At 39.5% G+C, this 20,975-nt stretch overlaps 1 protein-coding gene and 1 long non-coding RNA gene across 6 annotated transcripts in view; one reads left to right on the forward strand and one right to left on the reverse strand.

Moving 5' to 3' along the window:
• The window catches only part of SPIDR (scaffold protein involved in DNA repair), a 205,366-nt gene that overhangs the window by 183,578 nt on the left and 813 nt on the right, over positions 1–20,975 (reverse strand). For 4 of the 5 annotated variants that reach the window (XR_012622636.1, XR_012622637.1, XM_074819713.1 and 1 more), the window contains exons 2-5: positions 13,791–13,946; positions 12,676–12,754; positions 10,998–11,186; positions 8,152–8,303 (exon numbers count right to left, since the gene is read on the reverse strand). Coding sequence is in view for 3 of the 5 variants with exons in the window: in XM_074819713.1 (XP_074675814.1) it covers positions 8,152–8,303; positions 10,998–11,186; positions 12,676–12,754; positions 13,791–13,946 (576 nt within the window). In the remaining 2 variants the exon portion in view is untranslated. The remainder of the gene's footprint in view (positions 1–8,151; positions 8,304–10,997; positions 11,187–12,675; positions 12,755–13,790; positions 13,947–20,975) is intronic. The other variant, XM_074819704.1, reaches the window with a different exon arrangement.
• Positions 6,054–6,829, forward strand: LOC141921309 (uncharacterized). The gene is made up of 2 exons (XR_012622642.1): positions 6,054–6,134; positions 6,443–6,829. It is a non-coding gene; the product is annotated as an uncharacterized LOC141921309 (long non-coding RNA).

Here is a 20,975-nt window from a genome sequence, read left to right on the forward strand (position 1 = left end):
AATTTACGAGCATGTTTCCAGAGAGATTGAGGACAGACAAAGACAAAACCATCAAGTAGTCAAGGCTGCTGCCCTGGTCTGAAGGCAAACAGCAATATGCTAAAGGGAAAAAAGTGTGAGAGCGCGTTGTGTGCAGCTGGCATATACATGAGAGTGTGCTAACAGATTCCTGCAGAGCAGGCAAAATCCTCTTTAACATGTTACAGTTATGGATTTCTAGCCCATTGCAAGAGACAGTCTCCACAGAAAGGGTTAATCAGTCACCGGGGTTATTAGTCTGGAATGTAAGTGTCCTGATAACAAAAGAACTGTAAATCTGAATTGACATCTACAGATGATTCAGACATTTGTATAGAAACTGTTTATCACAAAGCAAGAGCAACAGAACATGACACAGACGCTGCCAAACTGGATATGAGAGACATTGTGATTTCACCCCACCTCAGTCCCATCTCATTGTTCCCAAGAAAGCCAACCCCCCACCCAACAAAAGTTCCCACCTCCAAATTTCTTAAGTTTTATTATAAACATTTTCAGTTTTATTCCATTTATTCTACCCCTACTTACTCCTCTCTTATCTATCCAACACACTTCCACATTGTGATGGGAGCCAGGAACAAATGTCCTGCTCCCCATACCATGCCACCGAACTGCATTCTTTCCAAGCAAAAGATACAGTGGCATGACTTTAAAAAAAAACACAAATCAAAAACAAAACCCCCACATAGCTGCCTTCTTCCATGTGAGATAAAAACAAGCACAGATATACAAGAGCTTTATCCATTAAAGAGAGGGAGTAACACACTGGAAAAACCTCGGAAGGTTTTAATAACCTCTAGGTTAGTATAGAATAGTTTCTAAACTTTGGTCTTCCTGGGTTTTCTAAAGTATTCTAAGTTTATTTCCAGATCATCACAATTCAGTAGAGTCTACACTAAACCTTACCACCAAAGGAACAGCTCTGTTTCCATGAAAAGTGACAATAAACTTGCAAGAAGATGAAGCCTAAATACAGGGATAATTGCATGATTGTGGTACACCTCATGCTTTACTTTTTCTAGCAGGAATTGGATGACCTCGAACACTTAAATATCTTACTTTCATTTAGCCATTCTCTAAGCAGTATTACACATGCATTTTTTTCCAGATAGCCAAGTGTATGTCTTTCTTGTATTGCTACCACAAAACCCTAGACTTGTAAGGTTCACTTGTGAAAAGATGCAAGCTGCAACTGCACTAGGTACCTTAAAAGGACAAGAAATGTTTTCTTCACCACTGGATGCAACACGCGTGCCTGGTAGTAAGAGAGTATTTTACTTTCCCTGATATATGTGGGCCTTTACCTGATGCAACTAACTGGCACGATGGATGACAGAACCAGACACTGAAAGATCATAAAATTATTTTTAAAACAAAGTGACAACCCACAAGAAAGATTGAACCAAATGCTTTTAGAGAATTCAAGCCATGAGCCAAAGTTCAGGTCTCCTTCCAGAACCACAGTATTTAGAAAGCGTGTTTATCAGAACAAGGAATGATTAAGACTGGTCCTATGTATTCCAGTAAAACTTCTCTTCCACCACTTCCTTCAAAAAGGATTTCAAACAAGTTCAAACCAATTTCTTCTTGGATTTGGCCGGAGGAGTCCTGAGACACATCTTTAGGAAAAGTTAGACAAATCGAAACCCAGCAGTTTTCTCACTGTCCTCACAGCTCTCAGCAAAGCACAAACCTATTAGCAAATTATCCATAATGGCAAACAGAAAGCCTCATCAGAGGTGGGGAAACAAGACAAAAACCTTCAACTTCCTACTAATGTTGTTAATTCCTCTGGCTTTATCCTTCTCTCCTTTCAGGCCAGCACTCTTGGCAGTGCATGCTCTGCTCTTTCCTGTAGCCTCTTCTGCTGTAGCACCAGGCAGGCTACCAACAGGAGATAGACGAGACCCTCTTTCTCTGCTGCACCTCTTGAGATAGAGATCAGGGCCCTGACAGGGCAAACATACACCGCTTCGCTTCTCACTAGTACTCCTGAAGACCCTCTGCGGTGCTGTGAAGAGAGCCATGCTGCCAAGAGGTGCCAGGCCTGAGGAAATGCAGATGCCTCCTGTGGCATGCAGCTGTAGGAAAACTAACACAGCCACTTGAATCTTGTTTAAAACACCAGCAAACATGGAGGGGGGAGGGGGGAAGACAGCAAAGAGGGGTGCATTCGATACGTGGATGCCGAGATAGCAATGCTGTCAGCTGCACTTAAAGTTGTTGCTCTCCAGAGCTGTGCAAGAAGGAATACGAGGCTCAGCTGAAGCCTTAAGTTAAACAAAGCAGAGAGGCTGGATTAGCAAGCACAAACAGCCTGGTGCTTCAAACAACATAAAAATACAGCCTGGGAATGACAGCACAAGGCAGCAAGGTCTAAAGTCTGTTTATGTCACTGTGGTAGCTCCTGTGATCCATCAGATTTTGTACACCCAGCATGTGGTACACAGGAGTCTGTTGTACTTAGCTAATAAGACATCCAGGGAATTTCACAAACTAGGCACAAAGAGTACAGCTACTCAGTGATACTCTGGATCACCTACAAGAGCATACACACAGACATGAAAGCACCTGTAAGTATGACAGCTGTGATCAAAGAAACTTTCCTCAAAACGGCCACCATGGACCTTTTACACCACTGAAAAGACACTTAACAAGTGTCAAAGACACTCATATGACTGACTGCATCATTCTTGAGGAGGATAATAAGCCAATTCAGCTACACTGAGATTTGAATTCCTGTCTCTTGGAATTATAAAGAAAAGTCTTCCCAAGGTACTTTAAACCATCAAAGCAAGGAACATCTGAACCAGTTAGATATTAGCTGAACTAATATCTTCAATAGTGCTTTAAAATTAATGGGGTCATTGTTTAACTGGAGACTTAAGAGAAGCTAGTTTAAATACAGATAGCCACAGCTCACTCAGAAACATGCTGTTTCCTATTCTGATAATCTGAACAAATCATGGAAACAAAGTTGGGAGAGGAACTGTTGTCTGTGACTAAGGAAAAAAAGCTTCAGTGCTTCATTTCTGGATTAGAAGATGCAGAGACATCCCTGCAGAGGGGATGTAGCAGAAAGCACCTGGTGCACAAGTTCAGTTTTCTCTAGCAGTTCAGGTATAAGTCATTCCACCTTGCTGATATGAATGCAAAAGGCATCTGTTTCTGTACCACTATTGACTTGCAGTCTTTTGATGAGTAAGTCTTGCCTAAAAAGCCCACCTGAAGAGTCCTGCTAGAAGACGCCAGTTCTACCCAGAAAAGTAAGGTTCCATTTTCTGGGGAGACAGGGATGAGAGAAGCAGGGAAGAAGGATGTTGCCCAGACTGGTTATGCTGTCTCCATCCTTAGATTTTTCCAAGATCCAACTGGATAAAGCCTTAAGCAACCTTGTCTGACCTTGCACCTGAGCCTGCTTTCTGCAGGTTGAACTGGAGACATTTTGAAGTCCCTTCCAACCTGAACTATTCCATGTAGTACACATTTAGAAATAATAGTAAGTTTGTGGGTATTCTTGTATATATTCTAATAAGCTTCCTTTGGTAATAGACTGACAAAATTAAGTGCTTGCAATAACATGGTCGTATCATTACCCTTTATCAGTGTTAAGTCATCAGTCTGACAGGATGACACAAATTTCATTTCCCATAATAATGATTCCCTACCTTGACATAACCTATTTTAAATTCTGTTACACAACAATAGTGCTAGACTCAATTCTAATGACCAAGCCAATGATAGTTATAATTACCATTATAATGGATCAAGAGAGCAAGGACATAAGAGCAGGCCCAGAAATAACAGCAAAATCTTGGCCTACTCACCTTGTAAGTGATCTCTTCAAGACTTCATTAGGTATGTTGAATCCCCCTCAATGTAATACTACAGAAGGACAGAGTTTGGGTTTTTTTAAAAGCAAAGTTAAGACAGTAATAAATCCATGCACTAAGCAGCTGAGTGAACCTTACTTTGACAGATGAGAACGCCTCAGGTAAAAGACATAAACCTATATACATCCATGAGCAGGAAGAACTTCTCAAATAATGTGCACCTCACTCAGGGAAAACCCCAAAATTACCTTTTGCATAACATTACAACAATTTTTGCACAAGATTGAACATGATCACATCAGATTGCCCACTGTCAGAGCACAAAGACTGCAGCACAATAGATAACATGGTGGTGATCCATTTAACAGAGTTTTGAAATGTATGAAATATAACAATTCTCTTTTTTAGTTGTCTATCATCATACAGCAAGATACTTTGGGGATATTACCATTCTATGTGTGTTTAAAGGAAACAAGCTCTTAACCATGTGGCTTTTTGATGAATTTTCAGCCAAACTAGATGTTATGATCAGCAGACAAGCTTATTAGTGTGCTTTGCAATAAAGAGGGTCTGTTATAACCAGTTAAGCTTTATTAATGCTGCATAGCAAGTACAGAGACTAATTCCTACATATTAGCAATATAAAGGAGTGAAATTTTCCTCACACCATTCTGGGACAAATCTCACTTGCCTTGCATATAAAGCAAGCAAATCTGGCTACCCATCAGAAACTGATAAGTAGATTTAACACATGGGACAAAAAGAAAAGACCATACTCTGTAAGATACCAAAATTATATACTCCATAAAAACGCTGGCCTACTTTAAGGGATTAAGTTACAGAAAGTCTTTTAAAGAGGGATCTGAGTATGGAAGATGATACTACTCAGTGCACAAGGACAGAGAAAGTTCTCAGTTTAGGAGGTAGTATGGCAGGAGACATGAATTCACCTACAAGAACACTAGATTTCATTTAATCCCTAACATTAAAATATTTAGAAGTTGAAAATAATGCAGAGAAAAATAATTGTTAAAATATGGAACTCCAGCTCCTGAGACAAGGTCTACACAAGTCAGGCAAAAAGTAGTCATCACCAATGCATAAAAATACATTAGATCAAATACATTAGATCAATTTTGAGGTGATTACACGGTGCTCTTCTAGAAAACATGTATGCTGAAAAATTAACATAATTGTTAATCTTTATTTTAGCACCATAGTCTCCAAGAAAAAAGTCAACCAGGCATCTACCACTGGCACCTCAAGGCAGAGGAACTCTCAAAACAAAACCATCTGGGATCAGGCCTTGCCAGGTCTTTGTCCTGCATCACCTTAAGCAAAAATTCAACCAGTTACAGGCCAAAGGAAAGTTAACAATTAAAAAATATCTTTCCCATCCCCTAAAAATATACAAAGGAAATTAAAGCATGACCATGTCATATCTTGCACATTTCTTCAAAAATTCTGAGCTGAACCGAAACCAAAATTAGTTAACAGCTGCTCACCACAAGACCAGCTTCAACTTGCCTTCCTCATTATTCTCCATCAAGCAGCTTTACACGTCAGAGGTGGCTGGTTCATAGGAAAGACACAGCACAGGGACTTGGAACATAAACTGAACCAGGATTGTAGCTTTACACCCTACAAATAAGCAAGAGCTTTATCTTCATACCAAAACAATACATGATGTCTTTCTACATTGTTAATTATCACTGAATGTAAGTAATTTTCAAATTAGATCTATTGGTCTGTAAGGGGGGAAAAAAGCTGTGAAGTTATTCATCTTTTGAAATTTCCCATTAGAAACCTAGTATACTCCTACCATCGGTAAATACTACCATAAAGATATTTTGGCAGCAATCCTAAACCTCCAGAACCTCTTGGTATTTGGCATATTTTGAAGTGGGGTAAAATAAATTTCATGGTCTTTTGATTATCCACACACTCCATTAGGTTCCAGAGATTTAGTAAATACCACAAAAATGATGATATATCAACATTTGGCTTTTTTTCCCTCCTTACCATGAACTAGCCCACAAAACTAACAGGCCTTTTTAAGAAATACTCATACAGCAAATGACCTCCTATAGCGAACGCTGCTTTTCTTACTCTCTCTTGAAAACAACTCAAACAGCTTGGCTGCAATTTTTTCTAGGAAAACAGCATATCCCAAGTAAAGCAGAACAAAGACTGCAACAGGAACAGAGATTGCTGGGGATTTACCCTCCTGCATACATCAAATTCCCAGATGAAAGTTTACTGGTAAGGCTGACCACCCATGAAAAGGCCCACAGCATGGCACTCCAGCTGGGAAATCTCCAGAGGCATCCTCAGATTCTGAACCTACCCACAGCTTTTGTAGTAGCATAACTATTCTGGTTAGGGTTAAAAACCTTTTATTACATTATGGTTGGCATCTGAAAAAGCCCTCTAAGGAACACCATTTACTAATATGAATGTGTCTCATAACATTTATCCAACTCTCCATCTACATTGGGGTAAGTCATGCTAGTATAATAAAAGCAGAACAACTTTTACTGCTTACATAAATCCCAGTTCTGTTTTCCCAGATTTATGCACTCCGTGCGGTCCCTTCTGATGCTGCTGCCCAGGACTTGAACAATTTGAGATCAATTCTTCACGAACCTGAAAAATAGTTGACTAACCTTTGCTGAACTCTGAGCTACAGACGCTAAACTGCTGCTGACACCCGTGTGAGCGAGGGGAAAGACGGGTGACATGCATGGCCACCATGCATGGCCACCGCAGCCAGCGTGCTGCCATGTGCCACGGCCAGACCCTCCGGCTGCAGCAAGTCCCCGGAAAGGCGGCTGGACCCTGCAGTGGGGCTCATTCACTGGGGAACCGGCAACAGCTCTTCCACGGGGAGCAGAACTCCCTGTCATACTCCATCCATCCTCTCCCTCGGAGATTTTAATAAAGAATCGAAACATGAATTTAAATGAGTTTTAGTAAGGCTTTAACACGCTTCGGTAACAGGCTTCCCCGTCCCCATCTCGGGGACCGGGGTCTGGCCCCTTTCCCTCCCCTCGTCCGCAGGCGGTGGCGTAGCTTCAGCTCGCCGGCCAGGGCCGACCCGGCCCTCTCCCCGCCGCCACCGCCCCAGGGCCGCGCCCGCGGGAGGGCGGCGGTCGGGCCCGCAGGCGGGGCGGGGGCCGGGGCCGCGCAGCCCGGGCCTGCGGCGCCCTCTGCCGGAGCGCCGCCGTCAGCGCCCGGCGGGGCGGCCCCGGAGCAGCCCTCAGCGGCCCCGGAGCCCGCTGGCGAGGCGCTCCCGGATGCGGCGGGCCTCCAGCACCAGCGGTTAAATGTTAACTTCGCCTAGGATAGCGTCAAATCTCGAGTCTTTTAACACAAGTCATTTCGCTGTAAAGCACTAAATGAAGATCAACATTTCTGCCATCTATTCTGTACTTGATACAGCATGCTTTCTTTATAAATAATATTCTATTTTCTACAGTAAAAAACCCCCCAAAACCTAAGAAATCTTGGGATGATTCAATATTTACTGCTGCCACCTTCCTGAGCTCTTGAATCTTCATCACTTCTCAGTGACACAGGAAGTCCTGTAATTACTCCCTTATCTCATCATCACTCTCAGAACACGCTCTAGTCACAATACCTGTATTTGATATAGTCAAGGTCTCAAAGTACTGAAAAGAAATAGAATTACTGTCTCACCCATCACTTTACAGAAAATTTGGACATCAACTTGCACCAGGCAGCCAAAGGCTGTAGAGAATTCAGATCATCACATCTCTGGTGAGAAACCTACCCACTTGGTTACCTTTTTGCACACACATTGGAATACAAGAAGTTCCATTTAAATGTAAGAACAAACTTCTGTACTGTGAGGGTGACCAAGCACTGGCACAGGATGCCCAGAGAGGCTGTGGAGTCTCCATCCTTGGAGATACTCAAAACCCAAGCGGACACATGCCTGAGCAGCCAGCTCCAGCTGACCCCGCTCTGAGCAGAGGGGTTTGACCAGATGACCTCCAGAGGTTCCTTCCCACCTCAGTCATCCCGTGATTCAGTGACCACACTATCAAGCTCTACGTGTGGGGCACTGCTTCATTTTGAGGTTTGGCAGTCAGAGAAAATGCCTTCAAATTCTTGTGTACAGAATGCCTTCCGGAGAGATGAGGCAAGCAAAAACCTCACATTCCTCCAAATTAAATGCAATCAAATATGAATACACTCCATAATTATAGTAGAAGCTTTTTTTTTTTTTTTTTTTTAATCTGAAACAGTTTCTCACCTTACAAAGCTCATCATTCTCCTCTTTGACAGGCAGAGAATTAAGATTTGTGCAGGAGTCGGAGTCTGATATCTCCAGTGAACTGTCATTTGTTCCATCACACCTATCGGTAGAATCACTATCCTTCTCCCAATCAATGAACTCCGATTCATCTGAAATACAAATACTTGTAAAAATAATTTTTCTTAATCACCATGTATTATTCATAAGCATGAAGTCAGAGTAATACTACAACTATCCCTCACTTGGGAAAAAGTGCAAAGTTATTTTTTACCTATGTTCAACTGATCTTTAACTATTTTGTGATCCTCTCATAAAAGCTAAATCGTACTAGCAGACAATAAAAGCTTCTGTGAAGAGATAAAAATTACATTAAAAAAGATTTCAGAGTACTGCCCATAGGAGGCAGTATATTTAACTGCTTAGGTAGGTAGGATTTTTTTAGTTCAGTTATTATTAGTTTGCCTAGGTTTTAGTTGGCGGCAGGGGCTGCCCAGTTGCATTGGATTTTCCAAGTGCGCTTGTTCAGAATTAACTGTTCTAAGCAAATACCTCGAACAGCTGAAAATTTGGTATAAGTTAACATCTGCTGTAAGTGGTAACCCCCCCAGAGAAATGAAAAAGCTAGTTGAAATGGTCACCTCCTAAAACACCATGGCTAAATACACAGGTCTGCAAATCAAACCTCTAAGCACATCAGACAGAGGATTATTTAGGATAAATTAATAGAAACAGGCACAAGAAAAGATTGATTTTTTTCAAGAAAAACTACAGCAAAATGGCAATAAAGAGATGCAGATAGAGATGCAGAACTGTTCTTCCACCACCGTTATGACCAGGTGGTATTTAATGCAGCTCCAAAAGTCCACTCATACCTCTGAGGATGTCCTGAAAGCAGTGGAAGCCTGAGCTACCGTAGCAGCCTCGCCACCCTTCAAGTCCAAGTGCCACAAGGTACTGAGAGGATGAATCTCATATTTTGTATAAATGAGCATGTTTAGAGGAGGAGGAGGGATGAAAGCTTTTTTGGTTTTGCCTTTTTGCTTTTGTAAATGTCACATTTCTAACACTGAAAGAGGGAGAGGCAGCAGAGAAAGGAGGCACCTACAGAATGCTCCAGGTATCTGTACAGATCCATGGAACTGTGTCAGTACCTTCTGGACTTGGCAGTGCTACTATAGTCTAAATCACTAGTTTCTTCATGGAACTTCCAAACTCTGAAGTCACCCAGACAAATAAACACACAGCTCTGGTGTTGCCTGCTTTTTCACACACGTGAATGCATTTCTGTTTCCAACTACATGAACGTTTCATCAGAAATTTTAAACACATACATCAGTGACCAAGTAGCACAAAGAAGTCTCTCTTGAAGCTGTGTGGCAGGCTACATGCAACTTGTGTCAGCAGGATAAATTCTTTAATAAAATAGGAGACAATCGGTTTTATCTTGTCCCACTCAAGTACTAAAATTCTGTCTCTGAAGGTGAACTTCACATGAAAGGGCACGTCACTTTTAAAAATACTTTCTCAGCTATTATCCCCATACTTACAATTGTACCTATATATGCACACACAGATACATGTGTACAATACTATAATTACTATATACAATAGTTACTTGAAAAAGCATGGAAGTTACAGTTCTTTTACTCCCCACTGCTTTCAACAAATTTTGGTGTTTAGAAGAAAAACGGAAATGACTGGATTTCCTCAGTACCTTCAAGCAGACACATAATGCATCAGGGTTTCTTCATTTACACAGAGAAACCAAATTTTACTATCTTACAAGAGTAAAAAGAAGTCTGTGTATTGTCTCTTAAAAAAAGAGACTTAACAATTAAAACCTGCAGCATATAATTGCAGGAGACAAGTCCAATGGAATTATATTGATGGCAGGTTAGAAAGATTCCTGGTGAGCATTAGATTGCAGTCTAGAAAATGGACAGTCTTCCATTTCAAAAATAAGGAAAGAAAAGTACTAGGAATAACAAAAGATGACCATCAGCTCTGTTAATGACAGTGCTAAATCAACAACAAAAATATGAATGAAAAAAATCAACTCATGGTGTTGCCTGAACACTTTGCCAGACATCCAAGATGTAAAGTCTAGCTGTAATACTTCAGGTCTAGCTGAAGTATTACAAAGCTAACCTGATCTATTCTTCTGGAAGTAGTCACATTGAAACTACTTCCTAACAAGTTCTAATGCAAACGAAACATTATCTTAATTAACCCTTATGTAATGGAGCACACAAGTAAAGATTTTTCTGTCTTTAGCTGCACTTTTAAATCAATTTCTCTCCCCTCTGTCATCCCCTGCTTCATGAATTAGTAAGCAAGTCCTAAGAACAAAACTCATGGTTCGCACAATACACCTAACAGGGGAAACAAAGAACACTGTGTACCAAAATGAAAACTCATGCCACAGAATGGGATGCTACCTGCAGCTGCAAAGTCTGCCACATCCAGTCAGTACATGCAGACAGCAATATCACCAGAACAGGGTGGGCAGAGAAAGCTATTCACAACCCCAGTATCTGTACCACAGCACAGAGAAGAAAATGGTACAAATAAACTACAATCTACTGAAATGAACTGACATGCTTTATTGGATGTATAACCTGTCCAACTATGCTCCTTTACTCCACGGTTTAAAATTTTTGTACATAATTTATACTAAGACCTTATTCCATACTCAGATGAAATTGATGAAAACAATGCCAACTGATTTAACTGAAACAGGATAAGATCATGTCATTTTGTCAGAATTATCTCAAAGAATTTTCATTACAGCACTTGAAGTTGATAGAAGATTTTTTCACAAATCTGTTTGTGTTTGAACTTACCTTCACTACTACTGTCCTCTAACAATAACTCATGTCTGCTAGGTGATTCCTCTGTTTCAGAAGCGTGACTTTTTTTACTGCATAATGTTGGAATCAGTGTTTTATTTTCATCATCCGAAAAATCACTGCCACTAGAGGTCCATATTATGTCCTCAGCGTCCTTAGAGCTTTCAGTTGCAGCAGATTCTACTAAAAAGAATCATAAAGTGTTAGATTGTTACACAAATGTGATATTGTTAAATTTAAAATTCTTAAAAAATAAAACAATATTATTTTTGAACTGGAAAAAAGTATCAGTTCTGTCACCAGGCATCACAGATTAATACTGGAGCATTAACTCACACATATCTCTTATACATACATGCATTATTTTCATTTTGGTTCCCCACAATAAATGCTAACACTTCATTTTATACAATGAGGCTATCAATCAGTCCTTCAGCAGAGTGAGGACAAGTAATGACTGTCTGACAGGTAGTCCTCTATACACAATCCTAATGCTCTCGCATGTGCCTTTTCAAAATAGCAAGTGGTTTAAATAAAGACTGCCCTTAGAATTCTGGGTTTAGGATTTATCTGACCTTATACAATGAATAACAAATGAATAAAAGTATGTCATCAATCTAGTTTTGTCCTGAGAGGAAAAAATTTTAAACTCTTCAGGAGTAATGAAGAAAGCTGTTGTGTTTTTGAAGTGAGACATTTAAATTCAAAATACCTTTCTCCATAATTTTTAATAACAAAGCAAGGAGAAAATGATTAATCCTTAGCAGTGGAGCATGCAGAATTAGCAATCATAGGAAGGCAGAATTTTCCATTTCCTACAACTACTGAAGTTCTTTAGGTAAATGGGAAGTTAAACAATTACTTGGGATTTGGAATTAGGCAGGAGGCCCATAAGAGGGAAACAAAACCATATCTCCTCCTGCAACACACAGAGGTTCTTTTCAGAAGCCTGTAAAAGCATGATTTTGAACCCCAAAAGATAGACAAAAGGTGCCCAGTAGGTCGTTCACTCAACTCCAACAGAGGCAGCACAGGTTCTGGAGCAGGCAGAAATATAAAGACTGAAGAAGGCACTGTCCCCTTCTTTCTTTCCTTTCCTCTGGACTCAAAAAGGAACCGGAGAGAGTCCGTTAAGTCCTCCTCCTCTATTATGCCTAGCGTTCTTCTTTTATCACAATATCAAACAGACTTGGGTGCATATAGAAGACTGTGAAAGCAGGAAGTTGACAAAATTCTGGTTTTCTATCTATTGTTCATACCTAGAAAAATATATGTTTTCTCTTATGACTGCTTGTCTGCCTCTAGCAGAAGAGAGAATAATTTCACCCTCTACCTAGACAGCTAAGGGTTGCCTTAAAAATGTGAAAAATTTAAATATCCTGTCCCAGCTAGAACATGCACTATATACAGCGTTAGTGATGCTTCCCTCCACCTGTTCAAGAGCAATAGCTGAAGTGCCTGCAGCTTTGCAGAATGTACTTCTGGCCCTCTAGGTGAATAGAGGAGTCCAATCACAACAGCATCATGACTGTGTCTCTTACCAAAATTAGCTTCTGATTACAATAACAGAAGAAGAAACCAACCAGTATTTTGAGCTAACTTCTACTTTGATAAAGGGAAAAACAAAGTGACAATCTTCTGACAATGTTAACATGAAATAGTTATAACATACCTGCTACACTTTCAGCAGATGTTAACAGTGGTCCAAGCTGCTTCTTAATCCTGGATTTCTCATCAGTAGGTCTCGGGGACTGTATTAAAAAGAGACAGAGGGGGATTTAATCACCAAGACATTAAAGACAATTTTAACATGTAGTAATATGCTTAAAACTGTTGTTATTCACCCACCACAACTTAGTAGCACAGTTTCAAATTAGTTTTTCTATCTTCTACTAGACTGATATAATGAGTGAGGTAATAAAGCATGAGAACAGTAAAATAAAAGCTGAATTTCCATTGTTTTGGGAAATAAAAACTTACTGTGACTATGAAAGGAATTGCATCTGACCTTGCAAGGAACAAGAGCCAGTATTTTCAGCATTAAAATGTCAAAAGTGGGCAGGAAGAGCAGGCCTGATAAAGCATGTGCCCTATTCAAAGGCTACAGAAAGAAGCACTCAGTAGCCCTGTCTCTGATTTTATTAAATCCCACAAGCCATGCAACACTGTGACTGCTCAGTACCAGAAGAAGAAACAGGAAAGCAACTTGATTGAAGACTATTTTCAGCACAAAGCACTTCTCACTCAGAGCTGGCTGAACATCTCTGTTCATGACCCAACAAGACACACACACACACACATAAAATGGAGCATAATTTTATGTATTATCCAAAAGAACATCTGCACCAAGATCCACATCTGCAGGATCATTAAAAAGCAGGATTTTCTACAGTGAATTCATTACTGCAAATATACTCTTTGGATCTATCAAAAAATCTTCAGATGCAAACTAGTCCTTTTGTTCCACATTTTTTTAGGAAATGCAGTACTCCATCCCAAATGTCAAATTACCTTTGTATTCTTCAGTGTATTATTGAAATTTTCCAAGTGATAAGTACTGTCTGGAACATAACATATTAACGTACGCTCAGAAAATTACTCTAACAAGTTAGGACAATGCCCTTACACAACCTTGCTTTCCATTTTTGTCTACTTTAACAGTTATAACAATATGCTGTTAATTGGGAAACAACACAAAAAAGGTCAACATTTTATGATTCAGTCAAGCATGGAAATTGGTTTAACTGTCAGTTTGCATCTCTCTACACCTTTAAGCCAGCATTTTACCTCCAGCACTGAAGTGCTCCGAAAACCATCCCCACACCTAAGCCAAGCATTGGAAATCGAAGTAGCAGCCACTGACGTCCTGATATTTGATTTTTTCAGCTGTAGGGGCGTCTCATCTGGGAAGGGCGTGCATTCTGCATTCCAAAATCGCTTCCGCTACAAGGAAAACCAGACCCATTAAAAACACTGTACACATAATTCTTTTCAAGTTAAATTTAATTAATCTAGACTGCCTCTAAGTATTTTCTGAATACTTACAAACATAAATTCCCATTTTTAATAAACTGGGCTAAAAAAGACTTGAACACTTGCAACCATTTTTTATGCAACACTAAATAATAACACCACCACCAATGTCATGGGTAAATTTAATTTTTGATAAGTACGCTACTTTCTGTTGATCTAAGTTACATTTACAGTATGTGTTAGCTGACCAATGAAGCTGAAAATATTATCCTAAACAGGAACAGCCCAGTAAAATACACTTTAAATAAATAATTCCTTCAAACTCACATTTAATCTGATTTAATTCTGTGTTACGCAGGAGGTCAACCTAGGTATCACTATACAGCTCTCCTTTAAAAAACAACCAACAAAACCCAGACTCTTTCAGCTTTAAGAATTACATTTGTTTTCATAACCTTTTCCCAAGAAGTAGTAGACAAAGCCTTGCCTTCCCCTTACATGGGATGCCGGAAGTAATTTGGACTATAAATCAAGTCACGAAACAGAATGCTGATTAGCATCCAGTGCTAACTTCATGCACTAGATTTTAACGGCTGAAAACAGTTGAAGATGAGAGAATTGCCTGTTATCACATCCAAAGTTATCTTTCAGTTTCTACACTAGTTTACACACATAAATTCATCTTGAGCATGATAAACCTTCTTAGCCCACTATGCTTCTGAAAATGATCTTACAAAATGTTGACTATGTTATCCGCCTGATGTGTCCGTCTTCTTCTTACATACTTTCACTCAAGCAACTACAGTTCCTACCTATATTTAAGAATTATTCCAAAGTTACGTTAATGAGCACATACATTTTCAGCCAGGCTGGTCAATCAGGACACTAACATACACTTTGAATTAAGAAACACATGCAAAAAAACCCAACCCAGTCTTTGGCAACTTTTGTCCATTTTGTAATTGATAATGCATATTTGCTTCCTCTAGATCTTTTGAGAGCTCGCAAGAATGAATCAAGTACTTTCCAAAAGAGTACAGTGAGCAGCATCTTATAGTCCCTCCAGCCAGCCAGTCCTGCTGTCGCATGGTGAGAAGACAAAGTAAAATAAATGGGCTTTGCAATTTCCTCTGACAGTAACTGATCTTTGCTAAGACCTGCTTCTAAAATTGCTGGGGGTATTTACACTGTAGAGTGGCTACTACAAGAGGTCATTATCACCAAAGTCAAACTGTCCCCATAACTACTCCCACAGATATATAAATGAGAAGTATAACCTTGAAACTGATGTGGTATTAAATAAGGAATCAAAAGCAGCTTAATAGGGATGTGATGTTAAGTAACGAGGCTATAGCAGTTTAAACAAGAAAAGCTAACATTATGACACAAAGAAAATTTAAACCCTGCTTTCCTCCCAGTGAAGGTGCTGGCCCAAGCCTTGATTTCCAGAGTGCTTGGACACAAATCTCTGCATCGTGCTATCCTCTTGGTAAGTACTTCTGCTTCTGCACAGAAGAAAGCATGGACAAGGCAAATATTAATAACTCAAACACATCAAGGCCCATAGTTTGGTTCTGCAGCAAAATGTCACAGCAAGGCCTCACTCCAGTTGGAGACATTTGCTTCACCTCCATGTCCCCCAGAGTGGATGCCTTCTGCCAGGCTCTGAGTTAACACTATGGCCAGCGGCGCGCCAAGGCTCAAAACCATGCCATGGCTCTAGTTTGGGGTTCTTTCTTTGGGTTTTTTAGGGGTTTTTTTAACCTCAGTCAGTGCTGGAAGCCTTGCTTATATGCATGTTTTCCCAGCTTCTAGAATATTTTGCAAGACACATTTTGCAGACAAAAATTTACAGTAAGAAACGTGGTTCATCTAAGCTTACTACTTAAATGGGACACTCCAGTTTTGAAGAATGTGTATCTGTGCCAACAACAGCACTAGGACTTGCACACGGGTTTACAATACACTGCTTTTCATGGTCAATTAGAAGCAGAAACAGTTGCAAGTAAGTGAAGAAGCCACAGAAACATACGCACAAAGAGTTATATGAAACAGGCTTTGTAATATATTTCTATTGCTAGGATGCCTAATAAACACAGAACTAGAGAATTACTCCATTAAGTTTCTCCTCCATATTATTATTAAAATCATTAAATCCCCTGACAGATAGAATCCCTCTATTTCTCTACACTGTGCAATACCAACAGAGCAAAGAAAGAGCATGGCATAAGAGGGAAGAGACAAACAGCAGAAGGTGCCAGCTGGGGCATGGTCAGTGGTGCACAACTGTTAAGATTTGGGAAGGAAATGCCATATAAAAATGTGCAGGATGAAAGCTACATGCTACCTCCCTCTCCCTAAGTAAGAAGGGTTAGGGTGTGTACAGAAAGAGTATGCTTATAGTTGACAAAATTAAAAAAAACCCAGACTAGTATGAGTAGAACAACTAGCTGGTTTTATGCTTAGATGGTGTAGATTGTTATGGTGTAGATTGCGATTGAGTGTGATGTGAAGTGGCACTGGGAGTGACTTCTAAACAGCTGGGAATATTCCTTCAGAGGCACTAGACAATCATGGCTGTGACAGGCAAAAAGAGTTTTAATAGTTAATGACTGTTAACAACAGAAGAGTGTTATTTAACCTTCCACTTGTTAGCCTGGATAAAGGCAGGGCTGCTCAGGTTTTCAGAGCAGCACTAAAGGGATGTCTCAGCACAGGTGGTCTCATGACAAACCAGGAGCAACTGGAGTCCCCTCTCCCCCTTCTTCTTTCCAAGCACTCGGCACTCGCCAGACTCTGCAGACACAGTGACAAGGAACCAAACCTTCGGGAAACTTATTTGGGAAGAAGCACTAGTTATCTACAGCTGGCACAGCAGTGGAAGAAAGGATACAAGGACCTGTGGGACCACTCCAGCAGCTGCTTGACACTGGGTCAGCTTAATTACAACCTCAAGAACCGTCAGTACTGCTGACAGCTCTGGTTAATTACCTCTTCATCTCAACATGCATCCTGCTCCCCAGATACAGGAAAATCTGAGAGTTTCTGCTATCACCACGCAAAAATTCATAGCCACTACAGTCACCAAGAAAAACGAAAACAGTTCCTGAAGTCCCAGAACAAGTAAAGAAATACGGCCTCTACACAAGATGTTTTTCAGCTACTGCAAACTTCTGACAGACACCATTTGGAGGGAAGAGAAAAAGAGGGACTTACGATTGTTGATACTGACAGAAGTGACTTACACCTCCATGCCTTTAATCCAGATACCTTTCCACCACTTCCCACATCCTACACCACCTTAAAAAAAACCTGAAAAAACAAACCCGAAAGACAACTCCCCCCATCCCAAACTCCTTGACAATTTAAATCTCTCCATATAAATATCTGATGTCAACTCGGGAAATTGGACCTACAGCCTCAATCCACAGTTACTGAGGGGGGAGTTTGTCACAGTAGCACCACATGCATGCATATTTATCTATGGGTGCATGTGTACACAAACCAAACATTTTTTTTTTAAAGAAAAATATGCCATGTAAAAAGTGTATCATTTCAACATGCATAAAATAATGTTTATAATATAAATATAAATTATAAAGATTAATATATTGAAATATAAATATATTAAAATATATAAATATTAAAATATAACTCTATAAAGCACACAAATATATTTTTATTAAAAACCTGTAATATGAGCATTGTGTGCAATAGAAGAGAGTTACAGATATACATGGATACAGAGTTATGAGATATGCAATTCAGAAGTAAAATTCTCAAGGGCACAAATGACACCAGAGGGTTCCCTCTGGATGAAGACTACAACGCAAACAATAGAAGGGAAACTCAGTGACCTCACTTTCCACACACAGCTCATGTCACCATGCTTCAAATTACAAATGCCCTACAAGTAGCAGGGAGGTCAGCTGCGAGGCAGCGTGCCCGCAGCGTGGGTGCAGGTGTGAGGGAGCAGCCCTGCGGATCCTCTGTTTGGCTCTTCACCTTTGAGCACGGTGGGACGGTGCCCGTGACGAGGAGGGCACCTTCACCCTTCCCCTGCGGAGCTGCAGGGGCTGCTGCTCCCCAACACCCTGGCACAGAGGTCTGGTACCCAAGGAAATGTAGTTTAAAAGGCTCTTTGCTTCCGCTCCAGCCTGCTTCAAACAGAGAAACTAGTATTTTAAGAAACGTGTTTCTCTGAGGAATAAATACTTATAATGAAGCTAATCTGAAGGCCATGCTGTTCCCAAAGAAACGTGGTGACAACAGTGATTTCCTTAATCTTGAGTCACAAGGTTAAACATCATCTTTTTCCTCTGGCATAAAAAATAGGGCACACAAAAAATACCTTGTGTAATTTATTAATGTTATGCATGAAGTGTCTAGAAACAAGATATTGGTATTAAATAAACAAATAAATCACTGAAGCAGGCTCAAAAGAGCTAGAGCATGTAGACCTGGCTTACCTCATAAAAATCAAGATTTATTACAAAACAGTCAGGCAAAGAATCCTGTGAATTGCATAGAGTGTCTGAAGATAAAATATGACCTCTGAAACTTTTGAGTTAAAAAAGGTGAGGCTAGGATGGCCACCTCATGCAGAAATTGTCTGCTGACATCTGTTCATGAGAGCATTGCTTTTTGCCTCTGGAGCAGTTCCTTCTAAAGGAGTGAAAAAAATTACTCCTGCTGGTGTCAGTGGAATTAGGATCAAGCCCTTCATGTAAAGGGCACAGCAAGCAATCCTCCCCCTGTTACTTCTTCGGTTATTTCCAGTGAGATAACGGTAAGTCAGCCTATGTGGGTGCAGGTGTGAGGAAAAGGGAGACACACGCTGAAAATTCAATAAATATACATAGCAATTACGCAACAGACTACTAAAAGTATGGGGCCAGGGGACTGGATTTGATTTTTAGACAGATGGTCCTATCTAAAACATCTCCAGTCAACTATACTGTTACTTATGCCAAATACCTGTTAACCAGAAGTACCCTATATGAAGTCACTGGGACCATACATTCAAAGTCTACTCACTACACAGCCCTTTACACTCAAGACAGTACCACTTTCTTGGGGCTGCTCCAAAAAGCACAGAAAGAACCCCCAGGAATACATGACCCAATACATAATCTACCTCACACGCAAGAGGCATTTCTTTGATGCTTCACCTTTGCTAACACAAAAAGCAACATAAGCTGAAGGGCAAAAACAATAATAAAATGTTTCACTTACATGAACTCCTCCTGCTACTGACATGCAAATCCAGAATTTAGTCATGTCACTTAAGCATCACTCAAAAGTATTCAAATACAATTACTGCATTCTTCCCTAACAGAGCAGAACAAACAATAAAGTGCTGAAAAGCACAGCACTAGTTTCCAGAGACTTTTCATGGGTTTTTTTTAAAAAAAAACTTTTGATGTGAACAATTGCATTAAAGCACATAGAAACATCAAACACTGACCAACAGCCATCCTCACCTTTTGCCTTTGTCCTCACAGACTTCACGAAAAGTACTCAAACTAAAAGAAAGAAGTCTTGAGCTTCAAAAGCCCCATTTAAAATAACACAAAACTGAATTCGACAACATGCATCTCATTTTCAGCAAAACTCAATATTCACGCTACTGAGCTCCTGAATGGTTTTAGTGCCTGGACAGAAAGTGAAGTTTTAATTTAATACTAAAACATCCTTGCATTTTAATCCCTCAAGTGAGGATTTAAATAGAGGTTGCAGAATTAAACCATAGTCCATATTTTTTATCAAGCCAAGATTTTTTTTTTTTTATTCCTATGAAAACCAGTATGCATATTTTCCAAAGACAATTTGCAAGAATATGTATGATCCTGAGAAAGGACCTCATCAAGTTGTAATCATTCATGAAAATAAATCTAAACTGTATGACTACAGTCACAATGACCTGGTATACCTCCTTCCACACTGTGAGCATGCATGTGGAAAGAAAAAAGATTTAAAAAAAATTTCAAAATACTTTGCCTATTGACATTGATGTGAGACCAATATTTTGAAAACACTGTTTTAAAACCTTTCTTTGTGTTCACGATTTTTACTACTCTTAATGAAAGGCTATTCTCATTAACTGATATATATATACACGTATATAATATTTCCATTTGAATGTCAGGATTTTTTTAACCTATACATGCTTACTTAAGCAAAAGTATAAATTACTTTATGCTTATATTGAGAAAAAAAACTCATGGAATAATACTATCGAAATGTACTTGGTACTAATACCTGCTGCCAAGCAGTTAGTTAGACAGAAATCTGTGGTCTATCAAAATGGTTAAACCAGAAGTATGTTAGAAAAGGTTTCACAAGATTAAATTATCCAAAATGTTTAGGATACAATAACAGTATCATACCTTTTTGTTATGTATAAGGTTTGCTTGGTTTTTAAATGGTTTAATGGTGAGCAAGTGGAGAGGACTGCTGTCTTTTCACTTGACCAATATAGTTTTCATTGATATAGTAATGAGGAACACTGTTTGCAAAAGAAACTACTATTATCAAAAGTTGTCATCACATTGCAACAAGAGTTGGTTAAACGTTCACAGTTGAAGTGTGCAGTTTTTCACTAGTGAAGAACTTCAAAACTTTTAGAAGAAAATACGTATACTGTATTACAAGGTAATTTAAATGGAAGTATAGGAGGTTATTTTAAGCTTGTTGCTGACATTTTCTTCCATAAAAACTGATTTTAAGCGTGGTTATATTCGAAAATTGGTGTACAATACTCACATCATTTTATTCATATGCTAAATGGAAAACAAAATGCTTTTAAATCCAGACCTATCATTTGAACTCTATTTGTATTTATATAACGACACTTGCAGTCTGCCTTTCAGCAGTAGCTCACTATTAGCACAAGCACTGTAAATCTGAGACAGCATCCTAATTACTATCCTGCAAGTATCATGAAATGCACCAAACTAACAAAATGAGATTAAAAAAAAAAAAAAAAAAAAAGCACGG

Source organism: Strix aluco, chromosome 1, assembly GCF_031877795.1.
Source record: "Strix aluco isolate bStrAlu1 chromosome 1, bStrAlu1.hap1, whole genome shotgun sequence".
In the NCBI taxonomy this organism is placed as follows: Eukaryota; Metazoa; Chordata; class Aves; order Strigiformes; family Strigidae; genus Strix; species Strix aluco.